General features: G+C 43.3%; 1 protein-coding gene and 1 non-coding gene across 2 annotated transcripts; one reads left to right on the top strand and one right to left on the bottom strand.

The window, feature by feature from the left end:
* Positions 1-122: 122 nt before the first annotated feature.
* LOC106560642 (ephexin-1) lies at positions 123-22,366 on the bottom strand. The gene is made up of 13 exons (XM_014123714.3): positions 22,202-22,366; positions 16,034-16,894; positions 15,482-15,855; positions 14,891-15,051; positions 14,603-14,755; positions 11,681-11,810; positions 11,499-11,573; positions 8,523-8,612; positions 8,223-8,374; positions 7,756-7,929; positions 2,492-2,565; positions 2,037-2,141; positions 123-943 (listed from the first exon to the last, which is right to left on the bottom strand). Exons 2-13 carry the CDS (start codon positions 16,863-16,865, stop codon positions 756-758), a joined length of 2,508 nt encoding a protein of 835 aa, XP_013979189.1. The 5' UTR covers positions 16,866-16,894; positions 22,202-22,366; the 3' UTR covers positions 123-755.
* LOC123724971 (U7 small nuclear RNA) lies at positions 6,692-6,745 on the top strand. Its single transcript, XR_006757448.1, has one exon. It is a non-coding gene; the product is annotated as a U7 small nuclear RNA (small nuclear RNA).
* Positions 22,367-23,405: the final 1,039 nt, after the last annotated feature.

Here is a 23,405-nt window from a genome sequence, read left to right as displayed (position 1 = left end):
TATGGGAATTTATGGAATTACCTTACAAATCTTGATTGGATGAAAAGTAACCAAGGAAGTTATTGTAATTGGTTAATCTCATATATGGAATATTATAAGAAATAGTGCGGTTATTAATCAAATCAATTTCATACGTTGTAGTTTATTTTCATAAAGAATTAAATTGCAGTAAGTTATAATGATATTCTGTCGTATGTCAGTTCAATGAAATAAAATGTGTATAAACAAAATAAGAAACATAGTAAGAATAAACAGTTAGGTTCAGAGTAAATTAATAGCTGAACATTATCAACTGACTGAAATACATCAAGACAGTGACTCATATCTCAACTGCATCCCAAATGGCAACCTTTTCCCTATATAGTGCACTACTTTTGACCAAAGCCCTATTGGCCCTGATCAGAAGAAGTGCATCATGCAGGGTTTTTCCAACCCTGTTCCTGGAGAGCTACCCTCCTGTAGGTTTACACCAGGGCTTTCCAACCCTGTTCCTGGAGAGCTACCCTCCTGTAGGTTTACACCAGGGCTTTCTAACCATGTTCCTGGAGAGCTACCCTCCTGTAGGTTTACACCAGGACTTTCTAACCATGTTCCTGGAGAGCTACCCTCCTGTAGGTTTTCAATCCAACCCTAGTTGTAAGTAACCTAATTCAGTTTATCAACCATCTAATTATTAGAATCAGGTGTGAATGCCCTAATATAAGGGATAGATAGGGTGCCATTTGGGATGCAGCCCTCGTTCAGAAAGACCCTTCCTATCTGAAGCAGGCAGTTGCCTGGGGAACAGTCTGCCGTCGGTTCAGGATGCGGTTGGCAGTCTTTAAAACATGGTAGCGCTGCCTGAGGTGTTTTCTCTGGATGTACTCATTGGTGACCTGCACCGCACAGTAATCCGGGAACCAGCCCCGCTCACCGTCCACAAGTCTCCTGCCCTCTAAGAAACCTGGGATAGCGAGACATGTTGTTAGTGGGGGGTATGAAGATGGACTTGCTAGACATGATACAAGCAGTACTGAGATTGGAAAAAGCAAATTAACCTGTAAAATCACATTGATTTATATTTCCCTTTTTTACATCCACAGGAAATTGTCCTAAAGTGCTTTACAGTAACCCGACCTATACCCTATACCTCAAAGGGCAAGCAGAAGCACAGTGGCAAGGGAAAAAACTCTGTAGAAGGAATACACCTTGAGAAGAACTATCTTAGAATTAGGAGTTAGAATATTAGCATGGAACCTTCTTATGATGGTCCAAAAGTCAGCCATGTTGGTCAGGGAGTTGGTCAACCATGGTTTGCCAGTGCTGTGATAAGATATTGTGTAAAACAATGAATGTGAAGAATTTATCTGCACTGTATGTGTATTAGCTAGCTAATCAATATATATATATTTTTTTATCTACAATGACGGTCTACCACGGCCTAACCCAGACGATGCTGGGCCAATTGTGCGCCTCCCAATGGGACTCCCAGCCCCCAACATTCTGTTCAAACAATACAGTCAATCCAGTTGATGATAGGACTTAGACAAGTTGTAAATGCAACAAGTACTGATATTGTATCATATAACAGCACTCACAGCATTCAAAGAAAACTACATCTGAGACATTATAGTCTGTTTACATATATTTTAGAGGCTATTTACAGAAAATTGGTATACAACCCATTTAAACTGTATTTATAATTATATATCAATATTTTAGGTTGACTTTAATTCCATTATTCAATTTCTGATATATCACATGCCTTACTTTTATTGTCCTGCGTGAGTAAAAGCAGGAAATGCATGACCTATTCCTTTACTGCCATTCAATCCAAATAGACTGGTTTTGGATTTCCCTCTGACCAAGATGGCTGCCATTCTCACCCAATTCGGGTACTTTGAGGGTTTATGACATAGACCCTGTAGTAATTTAATAGGATTTCTATGGGTACTAGACTCAGCGGGGGTGGCCCCATCCTCCTCTGGCTGTACCCGGTAGAGTAGTAGTACCTGAGTGAAGAACACTGTCATGATTTTCTGGTCCACATAACCTACCATCAGTAGTTTTCTGTATAACATTGATGGTATCACCCAGCTGTATACTCAGTTCCCCTGGCTGCTGTGCTACGTAGACCTCAGTGCATCGTACCTGAGGACAGTCTGAGACAGGCAACGTGTTTAAGGTTCTAAATATGTGTGTTTATAAATGTGCATTACACCTTATAATATGTGTTGTTATTTGTTTTAAACACAATAATGAATGAATAAACAGAAGTCCCATTGAGGATGCCTATGGAACCTGAATAATTCGTACTAAATCTCTGCCGTATATAGTTGAGTGTTCTGACCTCTAGTGGAAAGAAGAGAAACAACATGGCCTTTGAGATAATCTGACAGTACAGTAGGCCTGTGCAATTTCCATTTAGAGGCAAAAACACGATCAGGGTCCAATCTAATTTATTCCTGAGTTATCTGTTGGTAGAAAGATAAGGTCCCTGAATGACACTCACCCCATTCTTCATAGATTCCTTCCATCCCGTCCTCTCGACGACTCAACACCTCCATCCAAGTTATCTTCTCTGCTCTACAGCAGCGGAAGACAAGAAGTAAAACTGTCACACTCAGGGCTCTAAAACATTTTTCTCTATTGGTAGCACTGGTGCTGCCAACTAAAAAAGCTAGCTGCACCAAACATTATTTAGCACCAGAAAAATGAGCTGTGCTTTATAGTCTATGGTACTCAGAAGCTGCGGTACTGCAAAGCCAGTCACTTTCCCTTAATCAAGCTTCTCACAGGTTTCAAGGGAAGTGAACACTTCTGCTATCTCACTCAGCCTCAGCCTTCATCAGGACTGAGGTGTATTTTACAGGTGCCTGGCTGGACTGGGGCCTGATTGGATAGTTCAGAGCCTCTGCTCTTTTCTATCAATATCATCTCATGAAATGAGAGGGAGGAGGCAAGGCAGGCAGGGGGCAAAGAGGGAGGGCTTGGTTAAGTCAAGGCTTGGTCTTAAAAGATGCTTATGGAGTGTTTGTGGATCACAAAAGCGTGATTGGCTCGTTTCCCAAACTGATTTTAATTAAAAGAAACGAATAAGTTAAAAGATTATAAGAAGTAAAGAGATAAACAAAAATGTGTTAATTCTGGTAATAACAAGTTAGTAAGATGTTGGTCATAATAGCAAGTTTTTTATTTTACATTTATTTTACCTTTATTTAACTAGGCAAGTCAGTTAAGAACAAATTCTTATTTACAATGGCGGCCTACTGGGGAACAGTAGGTTAACTGCCTTGTTCAGTGGCAGAACAACAGATTTTTACCTTGTCAGCTCGGGGATTTGATTTTGCAACCTTTCGGTTACTGGCCAAACGCTCTAACCACTAGGCTACCTGCCGCCCCGTTGGTAAGTTAGTAAGATGTTAGTGGTGATAACAAGTTAGTAAGTCGCTCTGGATAAGAGCGTCTGCTAAATGACTTAAATGTAAATGTAAATAACAAGTTAGTAAGATGTTAATTATGGTAATAACAAGTTAGTAAGATGTTAATTATGGTAATCACAAGTTAGTAAGATGTTAATTATGGTAATACCAAGTTAGTAAGATGTTATTGGTAACAACAAGTTAGTAAGATGTTAGTGGAAATAACAAGTTAGTAAGATGTTAATTATGGTAACAACAAGATAGTAAGATGTTATTGGTAACAACAAGTTAGTGAGCGTTAATAAAAGGAAAGAAGGATGCGAACCCTGCGTTGGAGGATATAGATACGAAACTGGGTTAGGGTAAGGACTAGGGTAGGGTACTTAATAAATAGCATAAACTTATTAGTAAACAGTAAAAGGTTGGTCGGAAAGTACACAGAGTAAAATACTACTTGAGTAAAAGTCTAAAAGTATTTGGTTTTAAATATACTTAAGTATCAAAGTAAATGTAATTGCTAAAATATACTTAAAAGTGTCACGCCCTGATCTGTTTCACCTGTCCTTGTGATTGTCTCCACCCCCTACAGGTGACGCTTATTTTCCCCAGTGTATTTATCCCTGTGTTTCCTGTCTCTCTGTGCCAGTTCGTCTTGTCTGTTTCAAGTCAACCATTGTGTTTTTCCCGTGCTCCTGCTTTTTCTATTCTCTTTTGCTAGTCCTCCCGGTTTTGACCCTTGCCTGTTTTCTGGACTCTGTACCCGCCTGCCTGACCATACTGCCTGCCCTGACCTCGAGCCTGCCTGCCACACTGTACCTCCTGGACTCCGAACTGGTTTTGACCTTTTGCCTGTCCATGACCATTCTCTTGCCTACCCTTTTGGAAACTTAGAAATATCAAAGTCTCAAACCATTTGCCTCCCGTGTCTGCATCTGGGTCTGGCCTTGTGCCCTTATACTTAAGTATCAAAGTAAAAGTATAAATCATTTAAAATTCCCTATATTGAGCAAACCAGATGGCACCATTTTCTTTCTTTTTTAAATTTATGGATAGCCAGGGGCACACGCCAACACTCAGACATAATTTACAAACAATGTCACGCCCTGACCTGAGAGAGACGGTTTATTTCTCTATTTGGTTAGGTCAGGGTGTGGGGTGGGCATTCTATGTTTTGTATTTCTTTGTTTTGGGCCGAGTGTGGTTCTTAATCAGAGGCAGCTGTCTATCGTTGTCTCTGATTGGGAATCATACTTAGGCAGCCTTTTCCCACCTGTGTTTGTGGGTAGTTGTTTTCTGTTTAGTTTTCTGTACCTGACAGAACTATTGGCTTGTTTTCGTTTTGTTATTTTGTTTGAGTGTTTCATTAGTGAAATAAAATCATGAACACTCACCACGCTGCGCTTTGGTCCCCTCTCTACGATAGCCGTTACAAACAAAGCATTTGTGTTTAATGAGTCCGCCAGATCAGAGGCAGTAGGGATGACCAGGGATGTTCTCTTGATAAGCGCATGAATTTAACAATTTTCCTGTCCTGCTAGCCATTCAAAATGTAACGAGTACTATTGGGTGTCATGGAAAATGTATGGAGTAAAAAGTACATAATTTTCTTTAGGAATGTAGTGAAGTAAAAGTAAAAGTTGTCAAAAATATAAATAGTAAAGTACAGATACACCAAAAAACTACTTAAGTAGTACTTTAAAGTATTTTTACTTAAGTAGTTTACACCACTGCTGAATGCAGTTTATTTCTTGGTTCTGGATTCTTTGCAGTCAGTTCATTTGTGGTGTGAAGGCTGTGATCCAAGGAGGGTAGTGTGTACTCGAAGAGTAATCTGATGTAGCTAAAATATACTTTTAAAATGGTTTCTGTTGATGCTCCATTCTTTCCACAAAGTGCTTTCAGGTGATTAGTCCTCTGCCGTCCCTCTTTCTCAACATTCCCAATATGGGTCATCAACAATATATTGCTTTGAAATGTTACCCCTAGAAACTTTGCATCTTTTTCTGTTTGTATTATTTAATTTGGAGAGTTATGGGTTCCTTTGGTTTGCGTTTCTGGTGAATAGGACACACTGTGTCTTTTGAGGGTTGAGTTTCACTTTGTTTCACCACTTTTCTCATTTCTTCTATGCACTTGTTGAGTTTCTTTGGAAGCTACTTGTGGAAACTTGGAGCTGGTCCAGTAGCAGAAGTCGTCCGTCGGCAAAATTGTGCTACTTGTCAGACAGAAGGTCTGAGATGTAGATAATTAATAGAAGTGGGCTGAGGACTACACCTTGAGGGACTCCAGCTTCTGGGGTGAATGGTGTGGAGAGATGGCTTGTCTTACAGCTTAGAGGTGGAGACATTTTTTTTGCTGTGTATTCCCACTGTGATTTGTCGTTAATCCCTATAGGAGACCATTTTGAAACATAAAAGTCTCCTTAATAATTTCAACTGTAAATCTCTAATGAATGCTGAAGCGTGAATGTGTTGATTTAACAATAAAGAAGCATTTGTATCAACTTACTGTCTGTCCTCCAAGAGTTGCTGAATGTATAGACTGCTCACTATGTTCGCTGCTCAAATAATAATACAGTTGTAACAACAGCCAGAGAAAACTGGACACAAAACAATTATGATAAAAATGTAACAACTTTGCTTGCTCACAATGGCACACATATAATTTTGTCATTTATTTTGTTATCAGGTTGAATATTTTTCCAGGTGTGTGCTACAAAATAAAAATTCCACATCAAAATTTACAGATGTAGGATTTTAATTGTATTGCTCTTTTGTTGCTAAGAATTTTCCTGCACAGCAGGAAATGCAAACTTGAATGAAGTGTTTTCAAGGTTTAAAAAGGCTTCTAAAGTTTGTCATTTCCATTTCAAAATGTCAGACTTGATTTGCCCTTAAGAAAGATTTATCAACCCCTACAAAAAATTATATTAATTACAATCCAAATAATTCACTTTTCCTGTTGCTGCAGGATTATTTTTCTGCTGTATCAAATTGGCTCAATTTAAGGTCCTTAATAAGCATGCATATGTGTCGCAATTTAGAGCCCTGATTTGTGATAAAATGAAAAAAAAAAAAATATATATATATATAAAAATAAAAATAAACTCTTTAATTTCTCATTTACCCCACCCATTCCGCTCCCCCATGTCCCAATTTGTGCCACCCATAAGTGAGAAACTTGCATGCCAAGTATAGATCATATATTCTGTTCCCTACGGGTTATAGAAAAGAGCAGAAGCTCTGAACTATTTGTTCAGACTACAGTTGTACCTACCTAGAGGTTATGGAAAATGTGCTCTTTTAGTATTTGTCCAGTAGGTTTCCTCAAGGAAAAAGGCCCTACTTATACTGTATGTCAAAGATAATAAAACAAAAACACTATTAACTGTTACATCTGCTCCTGCCACGCCTTGTACTGCTCATCCTGTGTCTCCTTGACCTGCCGCCACTCCTCCAGTGCTCTCTCCCTCTCCCTCTCTCTCTGTGTGTGTGTGATTGTGTGGGTGGAGACAGGTGTGCTGGTGTCAGAGCAGATCCCCACCAGCTGCAATCTGTTCCATAATCAAGACCTCTACAAATACTCAGTCCTGCCACTTCCACACTGCCAGATCGTAATCTCTGCTCAGTCAGTCTATGTTTCTAGCCGTTTGTTACTATTTAGTTCCTGTTAACCTGTTTTCCTTGCCTGACACGGTTTTCATCTCTACAGTTCTGCCCGCTCTGACTCTGGTCCCTGTCTCCAGTCCCACGTCTCGTCATCCTGCTACTCTGCCCTGGATTCCCCACTCTACTATTCTCTTGGATTCCCCTCTGGACCTGCTTACCCTGTCTCAACCCCTCTTGCTCCAGCCTCAGCCTCCGCACCTGCTTTCCAGCACCCCCCCCCCCCCCCCCCCCCCAAGCTTCCCCTGGCCTGCACTCCATCTTCCCCCCTGTGTTTCAATAAATACCTTGGTTACTTCATCCCAGTCTCCTCGTCTGAGTCTGCTCTTGGGTTTCCCTGTTCCACTCCGCGTCACAATTAACTATATTACTACTACAGTATTTATACTATAGTAGACCATAAATACTACAGTATAATACAGGCATGTCCGCAAAAACCCTACAGTGAATACTATAGTATATAAATATAGTAATACTACAGTATTTATACCATAGTATACAGTACTATAGTATTTTTTATGTGGGCTAGTGTAGTAGTACTGTCTGTCTGATCCATAGATATACATATTCTGTGTGGTTATATGCTTCATTGGTCTGATCTAGGATGTGCAAACTAACTCACTAGGAGGTGGGTGCAGCAGGGACCAAGATGTGGTTTTGCTGATCTATAGGATATGTGGTAAACTCACTGTGTGGAGGCCTGCAGCAAGAACTGAGATGTTGTTCCCCTCTGGTTCTTCAGCAGAGCTAGGCAGAACATCCTCTCTCGTGAAGCACACACCAAATCCTCCTTCTCCTCCAGTCCTTCACTCACCTCTATCAGGGAACGGTGGACATGATCCCGCACCACAAACCGATCCATGCTGAGATACAATATCAGGCACACCAACATCATAACAGTCAGTGGTATTGTAACTTGAGACTGAAACGGAGACTGTATAGTAAGTGTAAGATGATACGTGTGGCTCAGTTGGTAGAGCATGGTGTTTGCAATGCCAGGGTTGTGGGTTTGATTCCCACGGGGGACCAGTACGGAGAATTTTTTTTAAATGAAATGTATGCATTCACTACTGTAAGTCGCTCTGGATAAGAGCGTCTGCTAAATGACTAAAATGTAAATGTAAATGTAAAATGTAATGATACATCCCCCACAGACCTTTTCCTAGTGGTCACCAGCAGTAGGTCATTGAAGAGGAAAAGGTAGATGTGACAGAGCTTCCGGTGACCAAAGATGTTCTCTTTCTCTGACAGCTGAGCTAGTTGCCCCTGTCTCACTAGCCAGCGAGAGGAAGACACCAGGGGCAGGGCCTTGAAGAGGGAAAAATACACGTGTTTAAGATTTGATTAAGAGTTCTAGTTAAATCTCATTCTCGGATCTCTACTGATTTATCCTTTATCACCATTTATTGCTACTTAATTGAAAATACAAATCGTATATTTAGTAATTTTTTTTCACCTTGCATTCAAACTCAGTTTTGTTGGCGATGTGAACGATTTCCTCCATCATCTTCATCCTCCCCACCTCCCTATTGCAGGCCTCAACTACCTGTGGGGTCAGAGGGCATGATGCGCTCAATGCCATTGGGTGGAAATTGTGTTCGTCCTGTGTGTCTAATATTATAAAGTATTGTAATTAGAGCTGTGGCGGTCATGAAAATTTCATCAGCCGGTGATTGTCAAGCAAATAAATGTCGGTCTCACGGTAATTGACTGTTAATTAACATAAACACATTTAGCATCTCCTGGCTTCCACACACATAGCCTACAAGCCACTGATACAGACCTTTGGAACATCTACATTTTAAAAAGTCTAATAAATCAATTTAATAAAGCCTACACCGTCACAATAAATCCCTTATTTATTTTAGACAGGTCTAAAGAAACATTATGATATGAAGAAAATGTTGTCTATTTCAGAAGAACAGAATCACATACTCTGAGTTGTCCTTATGTTAATTCCTGATGTGGCTATACCATATGGCTGTGGGCTACACTAGTTCATTTAGCAGTCAAGATGTGCTTAGAATTCTGTAGCATTATTTTATATTATAGTAAAAAGAATACAATTGAACAAAGCTGAATAAAATAGAAAGAATATTTTCTCCAAACGATGAGGGAGTGAACACGTGGCTATTCTGTGTTGAGCGGTTAATAAAGAAATAGGTCCTCCTATTTGCTTCATTTAAAGTAATTAATGTAACTTTAGTTGTTCTACAAACGTTGGGCTATATGTTTAGATTTTTAATACGCTGTAAGGCTGAATGACGAGACTCGATGAGACTCGATGAGACACAAACGTCCCCTTTGTGTGGCCGTAATGCACCCTAAAAAGATCCATGCTTTTTGCGACCAGTGGCGGTTGTGCCCTTGACCCAGAGTGTGGCATTGTGCCCTTCATCCCTGAAGGTGCTCAGAAGCACCTCTCACTCACATGGCTCATGTGATCGGGTCTTTCTCACAGGCTACAAGTGAAGAAAGACACATCAGGGACGCACAACTGCGTGCGTCCTTGTCCAATTCCGCGGTGCATATTGAATATATTGGAAGAACCGTCCACATTTACTTTTCGTCAGCAAACAAGATGAGTAGGCCTAACGAACAGCAAAAGCACTAGCACTATGTCAATATACTATTCCCCATAGTAGTTGACGGTGCTTATGTATGCCAGTTAGGCTCTACACCCCTTGTAAAGTGGATTAATGTGCTAAATTTTTAATTTTAAGAAGTTATTTGGCCACTTTAGTTGTGATACAAACCTTATCAAAACATATAGGCCTATGGGCTAGGCTACTTGAGGTGTGTGACTATGATTAGAAAAAGTCACAAAAAAGGCATTGTTTCTTGCTTTACCGCTGGGCATCATTTACAAGTGATAATATATCATTCACAAACGATAGGCTTTATTGTCACCCATCAGCCTATTCTTGATTTAATCTTGTCTTTACATGTACTAAATAATATATGTGTGAAATTTGTTTGGATTTAGAATGGACCATAATCATGCACCTTTCTCAAAACAGGGGCAGCGGGGAAAAATACCTGTCATCTATGCACTTAAATACCGAATGAAGGACGCTTTCCCGTGGTTCATTTTCATGCCAGCCAGGCAGGCTATCGTCCTGTAGTAAAGATAAGCAATGTGCTTAATATGAAGAAAATTGATAAATAAATATAGTAGGCCTAGCCCATAGAATGCTGATGGGAACCTCCTCTTTTTAATAGAGGCCATCAGTCTGTTTTCTCGCGCAATTGCATAGCCTATAGAAATGTTGCACAACATGAGCTAATGGGCTCTCATGAAGTGTTTGATTCGATTTTCGAATACATTTGCATTGATGTCAGAGAGATTAGCGGGACAATAGAGTGTGCTGAGTACCAGGCAGTTAGAAAGTTTGGTAGGCTACTAATGACCATCAGCAGCATCAGAGCTTGGAGAAGCCTAGTTACCGTGACTAAACGGTCATGTGGAATTTGACTCCCTTCATGACTCGTGACCACCAATGTGGCGGTAATATGGTCACCGCAACAGCCTTAATTGCAATGTATTTATTTTTAATTTATTTAACCTTTATTTAACCAGGAAGGGCTCACTGAGATTTAAAATCTCTTTTTCAAGAGCGTCCTGGCCAAGATAGGCAGCACCAAGTCATTACAAAAATTACAGACAAACAACATGAAAAACTACAAGTAATCTAGTAAAAACCATAGAATTCACAAGAGTATAACAAAATAAAAAACAGCAAATTAAAAACATTGACATGTCAGGGAATCAGTCTCAAGATCATTCATCAGTGATTTAAAAATACCAATTGGGACAAGTTCTTCCAGTTTAAAAGTATTTTGTAAGGCATTCCAAGACGATGGCGCAGAGTACATAAAAGCCCTTTTACCAAATTCAGTTCAGACATTTGGAACAGTTAGCAGGATAAAGTCCAGCGAATGAAGAGAGTACCCACCACATTTCTGAACAATAAAACTGCCCAAATAAAATGGTAGTAAACCAAAAATGGCTTTGTAAATAAAAGTATACAAGTGACTGAGCCTACGAGTGACTAGAGAAGGCCAGCCAACCCTGGTATACAAAGTGCAGTGGTGCGTAAAGGTTTTGCATTTTAAAATAAATCTCAAAGTGCCATGGTAAAGGGTGTCAATTGATCTCAAACACTGAGCAGAAGCATTCACATATAAAATATCCCCATAGTCTAGTAAAGGCATAAATGTAGCTGATACTAGCCTCCTTCTGGTTTCAAAAGAAAAACAGGCCTTATTCCTAAAATAAAATCCCAATTTAAGCTTAATTTTTTTTTGTAAGTTGTTGAATATGCAATTTAAAAGAGAGGCCGTCATCATTTAAAATTCCAACATATTTCTATGAGGTTACAGGCTCAATCTCATTGCACTGACAGGTAATAATAGGTGAAAAGTTGTATACCTTTATGAGTGCTCTCAGCGCTTTCTCTGCAGACGCCTGCCTCTCTGACCCCCGCTCTGTACTCTTCAAAATGTTCTAGGAACAGGAGTACAGTCAATATGAATCTGCATTATCTTGCATAATGGCAGTACCAGGTCATATTTATTTAATAGGGTACAATGTAACATCTCTACACCTCTCACCTCTATGAGGATCTTGAGTCGTGTGATCCTCTGAAAGGGAAGGACCAGGAAGGACTTCAGGGGCAGACGATAACAGCGTTGGTCGTCTTGTAACTTCCTTAATATTTCCATGATCTGGGGGTTCTCCCTCCTGCTCAGGGACGCATTAGAGTTACAAAACAGATATAAACAAAATCTCTGTTGTAGCATAATACACTACAGTATCAATAATGCTCTGTCCTGTCCCACTACCTGTCACATCCTGATCTGTTTCACCTGTCTTTGTGCTTGTCTCCACCTCCCTCCAGGTGTCGCCCATCTTCCCCATTATCCCCTGTGTATTTATACCTGTGTTTTCTGTTTGTCTGTTGCCAGTTTGTTTTGTTTCTGAAACCTACCAGTGTTTCTTCCCCTGTTCCTGTCAGTTTCCCTGCTCCTGTTTTCTAGTCCTTCCTGGTTTTGATCATTCTGCCTGCCCTGACCATGAGCCTGCCTGCCGTTCTGTACCTTACCCCACCTAACTGGATTATTGAATCCTATCTGCTCTGACCCTGAGCCTGCCTGCCGTTCTGTACCTTACCCCACCTAACCGGATTATTGAATCCTATCTGCCCTGACCCTGAGACTTCCTTCCGTTCTGGACCCTTTTCACCCTCCCTGGATTATTGACCCCTGCCTGCCTTTGACCTGTCGTTTGCCTGCCCCTGTATTAGAAATAAACTGTTGTTTCTTCGACACTGTCTGCATCTGGGTTATACCTGAAACGTGATAGTACGAACTCGCCATGACTGACCCAGCAGACTCGGACCAGCTCCACAACGCCCTCTCCTCCCAAGGAGCCACCATTGGAAGGCACGAGGAGTTGCAGACCTTAGCCGAATGCCACGACCAAGCATTGAACACATTGCTGGAACAATTTCGTGGGTTGTCTAGTATGCACGCTACCACGACGGTAACCTCCCAGCCCTTCGGTTACCCGGCTGTTACCCTTCGGTTACCGACGGATCTCGATTCGCTCATCGCCTTGACCATTCTGATCGATGGCCGACTACAGGAAGAAAGGAAGGAGAGGAGATTCGATTTCACTCACCTGTCCAAGGAATCCACCTCGCTTCTGAGGTATCCCGGAAATCCCCGACGGCTCCGTTGCCGAGAGAACCCGAGGCTACCCAAGTTCCTCCGAGAGTCTCCAAAGGCTGCCGATTCACCTCTTCTTGAACACTTTTTTTGGTTACTACATGGTTCCATGTGTGTTATTTCATAGTTTTGATGTCTTCACTATTATTCCACAACATAGAAAATAGGAAAAATAAGGAAAAACCCTTGAATGAGTAGGTGATCTAAAACTTTTGACCGGTAGTGTACACTGTGGACTGCTGGGTTCATAGCTGCTGGGTTGATCCGTCTTTCTGCCTCCCCCACCGGTGCAGGGTTCTTCTTTTTGGAGAAGAAGGACAAAACCCTGTGCCCGTGCATCAACTACCGAGGTCTTAATGACATCACGGAAAAGAATCGCTACCCACTACCTCTCATCTCCTCGGCCTTTGAGCCGCTCCACGGGGGGGACGAGTGAAAGACTGCATTCAACGCAGCCAGCGGCCGCTATGAATACCTGGTCATGCCCTTTGACCTTACCAACATCCCTGCTGTGTTCCAGGCTCTGGTTAATGATGTTCTCAGCGACATGTTGAACCGGTTCGTCTTCGTCTACCTCGATGACATCCTCGTCTTTTCCCACTCTGCCCAAGACCACGTCCTCCACGTCCGACAGGTTCTCCAACGCCTCCTGGAGAACCAGCTTTTTGTAAAAGCAGAAGTGCGAATTCCATCGCTCCACCATCCCCTTTCTGGGTTACATCATCGCTGCAGGGAGCGTACAGATGGATCCCGGGAAGGTGAGAGCGGTGATGAATTGGCCTCAGCCTACATCCAGAGTACAGCTGCAGTGGTTCCTGTGTTTCGCCAACTTTTACTGCCGCTTTACCCGGGGCTACAGCACCCTGGCTCCTCGTCCCGGTTCTGGAAGGGGTTCTGCACCCTCATTGGGTCATCAGCCAGCCTGTCCTCAGGGTTCCACCCCCAGTCCAACGGCCAGTCGAAACGAGCCAACCAGGACCTTGAGACTACTCTGCGCTGCCTGGTCTCCGCACCACCAGGAGCCAGCAGCTTGTGTGGGTCGAATACGCCCGCAACACCCTTCCCTGCTCTGCCACGGATTTATTACCGTTCCCTGGGGTATCAGCCCCAGCTCTTCCCTGAGCAGAAAGAAGAGGTCGGCATACCTTCTGCTCAGATGTTTGTCCGCTGCTGTCGTCATACTTGGAGGAGAACCCGTTCGGCCCTCCTCAAGACCACATCCAGGTATCGACGACAAGCGGATCGCCACCGGACCCCGGCTCCCCGGTATCGTCTCGGGCAGAAGGTATGGCTGTCCACCCGAGATCTGTCCTTCCGGGTGGAATCCTGCAAACCCTGAGCCTGCCTGCCGTTCTGTACATTGCCCCACCTAACTGGATTATTGACCCCTGCCTGCCCTGACCCTGAGACTGCCTGCCGTTCTGGACCCTTTGCACGCTCTCTGGATTATTGACCCCTGCCTGCCTTTGACCTGTCATTTGCCTGCCCCTGTATTAGAAATACACTTTTGTTTATTTTACACTGTCTGCATCTGGATCATACCCGAAACGTGATACTACCAATACAACTGACACATGCAATGAGCACATCTGAGACCAGGGCTCTTTCTAAATTAAGTTTTTCCTTGATTCCTTGCATCCTCTCTCCTCGCATCCTTCACAAATCGCATTGGATGAGAACATCCCATGTCCCTCCCCTCTAGCCATCTCCTCCAATGTCTTTTGAGGAGAAGATGAGGAAAGAGGATTTAAGTAAAGAGGAATTGGGAAAGAGCCGAGGCAATATTAACCAATTTTCTTCACATACCCCAGGTTGTGCATGGTCTGTTCCTGGTAAGGCATGTTACGGATGTAGTCCACATAGGCACCAAAGTGGCTGCTGGTGTGGCGATGGATGACATCACACAGCATGTCACATAGCAGGTTAGACTCTAGCTCCTTCTTCATCGCATCTAAAAATCTGACAACACAACGATCTTCTCAGATCAGTCCTCAAAGGCACAACAAGCTAATGCATTGGTCTTTGTACAGGTAAGACTAGTAATGAAGTCTTGCACCCTTAGATTGGCGCCCAATGTGCAACAGGCTGGCTTACTTCTGGCTAATCTCCCTGATCTTGGCAATACTAGAGAAAAGAGACTTGTGGTCTCTGGGTGACAGGGCTAGACGCAGGGTAGATGACTTCATGAAATGGTTCACAGCGACACCCAGCCTCTCCAGGTAGGACTGCTCTGTTGTCACCACCTCATACATACTCTGGGACATGAGAGAGAGGAGGGAGGGAGACAGAGAGAGAGAGAAAGGGAAAGGAGGGAGGGAGACAGAGAGCGAGAGAAAGGGAGAGAGGGAGGGAGACAGAGAGAGAGAGAAAGGGAGAGGAGGGAGGGAGACAGAGAGCGAGAGAAAGGGAGAGAGGGAGGGAGACAGAGAGAGAGAGAAAGGGAGAGGGGGAGGGAGACAGAGATAGGAAGAGAAAGGGAGAGGAGGGAGGAAGACAGAGATAGGAAGAGAAAAGGAGAGGAGGGAGGGAGACAGAGAGAGAGAGAGAGAAAGAGTGAGAGATCCAATGCAGTTATCCATACAATGGTGTCCATCAATCACAATGAACAAGACACCTATTGGGAAAAAAAGGCTTAGATAAATGTTTTACTAACAGTATAGAAAACACACTGATGATACTGTATACCTCCTGTAGCAGCAGCTCTTGCTTGTTGAGGTACGGCAGTATTCCGCTCTCTTGCACCAGTCTGCGTTCCTGCCACAAGGTTTCTAATAATCCGTTTTTCTCTCTGCAGTTTGCTTTCAGCTTGTCTGTCACAGCAGTGTTCAGCCTCTCCTGGCTGCCTCTTGGAAGCTGTGTATAATGCAAATCAGCTACTGAGCCCTCAGTGTCAATGACAACCATGTATCCAATGTTTCTGTTCTCAGTGTTCATGTGGACCATTCTCTGAACAATACTGTTTATTTTTAAAGTTGGGAGGAGCTTGTTAGGGGGAGGAAGTCTTTGGACGGGGTTGGTGCGTAAACATAAGGGCTCCTCCATATGTCCTGCTACCAGACCTGTTATGGAAACAAGAAAGCTGTCATGATACTGTATCCATCAAAGTATTAGAGATGCCAATGTACTGTGTTCACTAGTAAGTTTCAAGTTCATGCGCCGTCTGTAATGAATACATTGGAAGTCTTACCAGAGCTCTCACAGTAAAGACACAATAGTTTAATAAATGAAGGGTCCTACCAGAGTCTCTGCTGTGTGGGTTAAGTGTTGGTCCGACTCTGAGACGAGGCTTTGGAACAGGTGTGAACCCGATGGAAGCCCATTGTTCCTCTGCAGGTGTTGGTCCGACTCTGAGACGAGGCTTTGGAACAGGTGTGAACCCGATGGAAGCCCATTGTTCCTCTGCAGGTGTTGGTCCGACTCTGAGACGAGGCTTTGGAACAGGTATGAACCCGATGGAAGCCCCTTGTTCCTCTGCAGGTGTTGGTCTGACTCTGAGACGAGGCTTTGGAACAGGTGTGAATCCGATGGAAGCCCCTTGTTCCTCCGCAGGTGTTGGTCCGACTCTGAGACGAGGCGGCTTTGGAACAGGTGTGAACCCAATGGAAGCCCATTGTTCCTCTGCAGGTGTTGGTCTGACTCTGAGACGAGGCTTTGGAACAGGTGTGAACCCGATGGAAGCCCATTGTTCCTCTGCAGGTGTTGGTCCGACTCTGAGACGAGGCTTTGGAACAGGTGTGAACCCGATGGAAGCCCCTTGTTCCTCCACAGGCGTCGGTGAAGATGCAGGTTGGATCCTGGAAGAGCCAGAGTTCATAACTTCAGATGAAATAGAGTCCCCCTGGCTATTGATGAGGGGTGGTAGGGACTTGTACCTGGTCAGTTGTCCCTTCTCCTGACCATGGTCCCCTGCTTCACCTGTACAGGTGTTCCTGTTCAGGACAGTTACAGTGTCTGTGGCCACGTGACATCGTTCCCTTCTGGGCTGGGGTTTGGGTGGAACCCGGAAGGGAAACGGGCCTTTAGGAAGTAGAGAGGTTGGTAGGAGCCCTGATGTGTTCTCAGTACCCATGCAGACCTTTTTGGATCTCCAAAAAACACCTACAGGAATGTGAAGAAACAATGTGTATGAGGTGACTGGCTCCGTGTATGAGGTGACTGGCTCCGTGTATGAGGTGACTGGCTCTGTGTATGAGGTGACTGAATCCGTGTATGAGGTGACTGAATCCGTGTATGAGGTGACTGGCTTCGTGTATGAGGTGACTGGCTCCCTGTATGAGGTGACTGGCTCTGTGTATGAAGTGACTGGCTCTGTGTATGAGGTGACTGGCTCTGTGTATGAGGTGACTGGCTCCGTGTATGAGGTGACTGGCTCCGTGTATGAGGTGACTGGCTCCGTGTATAAGGTGACTGGCTCTGTGTATGAGGTGACTGGCTCTGTGTATGAGGTGACTGGCTCAGTGTATGAGGTGACTGGCTCCGTGTATGAGGTGACTGGCTCTGTGTATGAGGTGACTGAATCCGTGTATCAGGTGACTGGCTCTGTGTATGAGGTGACTGGCTCAGTGTATGAGGTGACTGGCTCTATGTATGAGGTGACTGGCTCAGTGTATGAGGTGACTGGCTCCGTGTATGAGGTGACTGGCTCCGTGTATGAGGTGACTGGCTCCGTGTATGAAGTGACTGGCTCCGTGTATGAGGTGACTGGCTCCGTGTATGAGGTGACTAGCTCTGTGTATGAGGTGACTGGCTCTGTGTATGAGTTGACTGGCTCCGTGTATGAGGTTTCTGGCTCTGTGTATGAGGAGTTTGGCTCTGTGTATGAGGTGACTGGCTCTGTGTATGAGGTGACTGGCTCCGTGTATGAGGTGACTGGCTCCGTGTATGAGGTGACTGGCTCTGTGTATGAGGTGACTGGCTCAGTGTATGAGGTGACTGGCTCCGTGTATGAAGTGACTGGCTCCCTGTATAAGGTGACTGGCTCCGTGTATGAAGTGACTGGCTCCCTGTATGAGGTGATTGGCTCCGTGTATGAGGAGTTTTGCTCTGTGTATGAGGTGACTGGCTCCTTGTATGAAGTGACTGGGTCTTTGTAGGTATTGTAGGTAGCAATAGGTATTGCTGTCATGCTATGTTACTGCCTTGCTATGTTGTTGTCTTAGGTCTCTCTTTTTGTAGAGTTGTGTTGTCTCTCTTGTCGTGATGTGTGTTTTGTCCTATATTTTTATTAAGTGTATTTTTATTTTTTATCCCAGCCCTCGTCCCCGCAGGAGGTCTTTTGCCTTTTGGTAGGCCGTCATTCTAAAGAAGACATTTTTCTTAACTGACTTGCCTAGTTAAATAAAGGTTAAATATATATATATATTTTTTAAATAACAAATTTGAAAGAGGACAGAAAGTCCCTTCCCCCACTAAGTTCCACAGAGGAAACCTGCAAGTGGCCTGTACAGTCAACACAGTTTTACAACCAGGAACTGTAACAGACAGCCGATCTCACCCTGCCCCTGCTTGTTGGCAACTGTTCTAATGACAGTCATAGGATACGTTCCAAATCACACCCTATTCCCTATGTAGTGCATAGAGCTCTGGTGAAAAGTAGTGCACTAGCTAGGGAATAGGGTGCCATTTGGGATGTAAACAGAGACATTACATCTTTCGGTAAACATTTTATGGTAGCCTGGAGCTTCCAACCCAACCCCCTCAATTAAAAGCTAATAACAGAGGAATTTAACTGTGAAATGGCCTGGTGTGGCTGGGTGTGAACAGCTGGGTTAGTTCCCTCAGAATGAGCTAATGGAGTTTTGCATCTGCGGAAGCAATTAGCCGGCACTTTTGTGAATAGGTCTTTGTGTAGAGAAGCCATATGCATGAATCGCCTCAGAGGAAGAGGGCTGAGTTAGGATCAGTTTTCATTTTAGATCACATATTTCATTGACGGGAGGGACCTGATCCTAGATCTCCACTCCTACTCTGAGATGCTAGATACATACTACCCCAGAGAAAACTCCTCATTCCTCTCCCTTTTTTGTAAATATTTTTTTATTTATTTAATTTATTTTTACTCCTTTTTCTCCCCGGTATCCAATTGGTAGTTACAGTCTTGTCCCATCGCTGCAACTCCCGTACAGATTCGGGAGAGGTGAAGGTCGAGAGCCGTGCTTCCTCCAAAACACAACCCAGCCAAGCCACACTGCTTCTAGACACAATGCCCGCTTAACCCGGAAGCCAGCCGCACCAATGTGTCGAAGGAAACACTGTACACCTGGCAACCGTGTCAGCGTGCATTGTGCCTGACCCGCCACAGGAGTCGCTAGTGCGCAATGGGACAAAAACATCCCTGCCGGCCAAAACCTCCCCTAACCCGGACGACGCTGGGCCAATTGCGCGCCACCCCATGGGTCTCCCGGTCGTGGCAGAGCCTGGACTCGAAACAGGATCTCTAGCACTGAGCCACTCGGGAGCCCCTCTATTCCTCTCACTTTTAAAATACATGTACATGTAGGAACGGTAAGTGCATTGAGCTGAAGGCAAACAAATACTGTAGCTGGATTTGACAGAGATATCGCACGTACAGTACCAGTCCTAAGTTTGGACACACCTACTCATTCAAGGGTTTTTCTTTACTTTTTCTATTTTCTACATTGTAGAATAATAGTGAAGACATGAAATATGAAATAACTCATATGGAATCATGTAGTAACCCCCAAAAAAGTGCTGAACAAATCAAAATATATTTTAGATTTTAGATTCTTCAAAGTAGCCACCCTTTGCCTTGATGACAGCTTTGCACACTCTTGGCATTCTCTCAACCAGCTTCACCTGGAATGCTTTTCTAACAGTCTTGAAGGAGTTCCCACATATGCTGAGCACTTGTTGGCTGCTTTTCCTTCACTCTGCGGTCCAACTCATCCCAAACCATCTCAATTGGGTTGAGGTTGGGTGATTGTGTATATATAAAATAACTTTTCTACTAAGCCATATATGCAGTACTTCCATACATTTTTTCAACTGGTACTGGGGAGCTTTAGGCAAGTCTTGTGTAGAAAATAGTACAAATAAAGAAAAACCCTGGAATGAGTAGGCGTGTCCAAACATTTGACTGGTACTGTAAGTCAATGGCTTCATTCTCATTTACGGAGCTCAAAGACTGTTAAATAACAAAACAAAACAAAACTCGTGACGAAGGCTAAAATAAGTCCCTTCTCTATGGCCAAACATACTTTTTTGTTGTTGTCTTAATTAGATTTTAGGTTCAAGACATAACAGAGAAGGACAATAGATCTTCAATTACGAATGGACTTGCAAGCCCCATCTCCAGACCACACTTTCACATAACCATTTATGTAGTCTGAAAAAATACATTGCACAGTATGATAGAAATCAAGTGGATCAAAACAGATACAATACCACTGTGCAAATACTGGTTGTGATTTCAACCCCCCCCAAAAATCCATATGATGATGTGGTATCAATGTGGAAAACCGATTGGATTTGCTAAAAGTCATCAACGTAAGGCCATTTTGTCTTTTTTTCCCACCCAACTTTGAACTTTTAACCTTTATTTCACGTTTAATTAAACGTTAGTTAACAACTCAATCTAATGTAAATCCAAACTAGACGTTGAACTGACCTCTGTTCCCATTGGGATGTGTCTTTACTTAGTGTCTGTACTGAGTGTCTGTACTGAGTGTCTGTACTGAGTGTCTGTACTTAGTGTCTGTACTGAGTGTCTGTACTGAGTGTCTGTACTGAGATGTCTGTACTGAGTGTCTGTACTGAGTGTCTGTACTGAGTGTCTGTACTGAGTGTCTGTACTGAGATTTCTGTACTGAGTGTCTGTACTGAGTGTCTGTACTTAGTGTCTGTACTTAGTGTCTGTACTGAGTGTCTGTACTGAGTGTCTGTACTGAGTGTCTGTACTGAGATTTCTGTACTGAGTGTCTGTACTGAGTGTCTGTACTGAGTGTCTGTACTTAGTGTCTGTACTTAGTGTCTTTACTTAGTGTCTGTACTGAGTGTCTGTACTGAGTGTCTGTACTGAGATTTCTGTACTGAGTGTCTGTACTGAGTGTCTGTACTGAGTGTCTGTACTTAGTGTCTGTACTTAGTGTCTTTACTTAGTGTCTGTACTTAGTGTCTGAACTGAGTGTCTATACTGAGTGTCTTTACTTAGTGTCTGTACTGAGTGTCTGAACTGAGTGTCTGTACTGAGTGTCTGTACTTAGTGTCTGTACTTAGTGTCTGTACTTAGTGTCTGTACTGAGTGTCTTTACTTATTGTCTGTACTTAGTGTCTGTACTTAGTGTCTGTACTTAGTGTCTGAACTTAGTGTCTGAACTTAGTGTCTGTACTTAGTGTCTGTACTTAGTGTCTGTACTGAGTGTCTGAACTGAGTGTCTGTACTGAGTGTCTGTACTGAGTGTCTGTACTTAGTGTCTGTACTTAGTGTCTGAACTTAGTGTCTGAACTTAGTGTCTGTACTTAGTGTCTGTACTTAGTGTCTGTACTTGGGACGGGAGTCATACCATTCAATACTGATATCAGATGAAATGAAAGCAAAAGTTCAGTGGCTTTGTCAATATCTAAAAACACTGCTACAAAATTAGACAATTACTGCGCCAAGAGCCAGTCCAATGACTACTGTATTAGCATAGTAATACACAAAGCCCTGTTTCACCCTACCACATAGACAGGATATTAGCATAGTAATACACAAAGCCCTGTTTCACCCTACCACACAGACAGGATATTAGCATAGTAATACACAAAGCCCTGTTTCACCCTACCACATAGACAGGATATTAGCATAGTAATACACAAAGCCCTGTTTCACCCTACCACATAGACAGGATATTAGCATTGTAATACACAACGCCCTGTTTCACCCTACCACATAGACAGGATATTAGCATAGTAATACACAACGCCCTGTTTCACCCTACCACATAGACAGGATAATAATAGTAAGTCCATGGACCCAGTGGGTGCATCTCTTTTATACGCTCACTAAGGAAGTAGTACAGGAGATAAGATAGGCAGGGAAAGTGAATGTTTTCATGTGTGTCCTTGGATCTAAACATTTGACTAAAAATAACAGTAGCCTCTTTGAAAAAAAAGTGGATAGTATGACATGAACTTCAGCTACAAAACAACCAACACAACTTTACTGCTGAGTTCTTAACTGTAATTACTGTTGATTAAGTACAGCCAGAACACATTTTGGTGGTAGCTATAGAATTAAAGATATAGCTTTAATTATTGTACACCCTATTGCACCTGAATTCATATCACATCTGCAGCTATCAATCAATGCTGATTCTTGACTGAGGACTCTGAGGGGTAAAGCCGTCTAGTATGTGGCTCAGTACTCAGTGTTATAAACAGCAGCCGCAGGGTTCCCAAACTCACCTTGGGTTCTGACAGTCCAAATCCACAGTGTTCTCCGTAGCAGTTGTCTCACAGTATGTTGTTATCCCTTTCCCTGAGTTCAGCACAATGAAACAGTCAGTCTAGTCTATCAGACATAACATAGTGCATCAGCACAGGCCCGTATAGTCTCTCTCTCTGTGAACCTGATTCAGCCAATGTCTGCACACTAGCAGACTAACTGTAAAAATGATGGGAATATGGAGTATGAGGGAGACTAGTCTCTACCTGTCGAGCTGGCTCACATCCAGACATCCAAGCTACAGAGGTATAATCTATCCAGACATCCGCCTTGCCTCCCACCATTTTTAAAATGCTCTGGCTTAACAGCCTAGGGTTTGGTTGTAGAGAGTAAGAAAGGCATGAGAGGACCCACAGGGCAGGAAATCGCCCAGAAGGGGCCTTGTCTCCACATAGAGCCTCAAATCAAATCAAATCTAATTTTATTGGTCACATACACATGGTTAGCAGATGTTATTGCAAGTGTCACGAAATGCTTGTGCTTCTAGTTCTGACAGTACAGTAATATCTAACAAGTAATCTAACAATTCCACAACAACGACCTAATACACACAAATCTAAGTAAGGGATGGAATAAGAATATATACATATAAATATATGAATGAACAATGACCGAGCGGCGTAGGCAAGATGCAATAGATGGTATAAAATACAGTCTATACATATGAGATGAGTAATGTAAGATATGTAAACATTATTAAAGTGTGCCAATGATTTCATGTCTGTATGTTGGCAGCAGCCTCTCTATGTTAGTGACAGCTGTTTAACAGTCAGATTTTTTTTAACCTTTATTTAACTTTTTTTTAACTAGGGCAAGTCAGTTAAGAACAAATTCTTATTTTCAATGACGGCCTAGGAACAGTGGGTTAACTGCCTTGTTCAGGGACAGAACGACAGATTGGTACCTTTCTAACCAGTAGGCTACCCTGGCGCTACCCTGATGGCCTTGAGATGGACGCTATTTTTCAGTCTCTCGGTCCCAGCTTTGATGCACCTGTACTGACCTCGCCTTCTGGATGGTAGCAGGGCGAACAGGCAGTGGCTCGGGTGGTTGATGTCCTTGATGATCTTTTTGGCCTTTCTGTGACATTGGGTGCTGCAGGTGTCCTGGAGGGCAGGTCGTTTGCCCCCGGTGATGCGTTGTGCAGACCGCACCACCCTCTAG

This window comes from Salmo salar, chromosome 10 (genome assembly GCF_965601325.2).
Source record: "Salmo salar chromosome 10, fSalSal1, whole genome shotgun sequence".
Taxonomy (NCBI): Eukaryota; Metazoa; Chordata; class Actinopteri; order Salmoniformes; family Salmonidae; genus Salmo; species Salmo salar.
Note: the sequence above shows the minus strand (reverse complement) of the source record. Positions and strands in the feature narration are given on the sequence as shown.

What these genes read in the sequence shown, in the direction of transcription:
- LOC106560642 (XM_014123714.3), bottom strand. Translation starts at nt 16,865, where the DNA reads ATGGGTACTGAGAACACATCAGGGCTCCTACCAACCTCTCTACTTCCT. An exon ending in GACTCAAGATCCTCATAGAG is followed by an intron (nt 11,574 to 11,680) that starts GTGAGAGGTGTA and finishes TCCTGTTCCTAG; the next exon opens with AACATTTTGAAGAGTACAGA. An exon ending in CTGGTGACCACTAGGAAAAG is followed by an intron (nt 7,930 to 8,222) that starts GTCTGTGGGGGA and finishes ATTGTATCTCAG; the next exon opens with CATGGATCGGTTTGTGGTGC.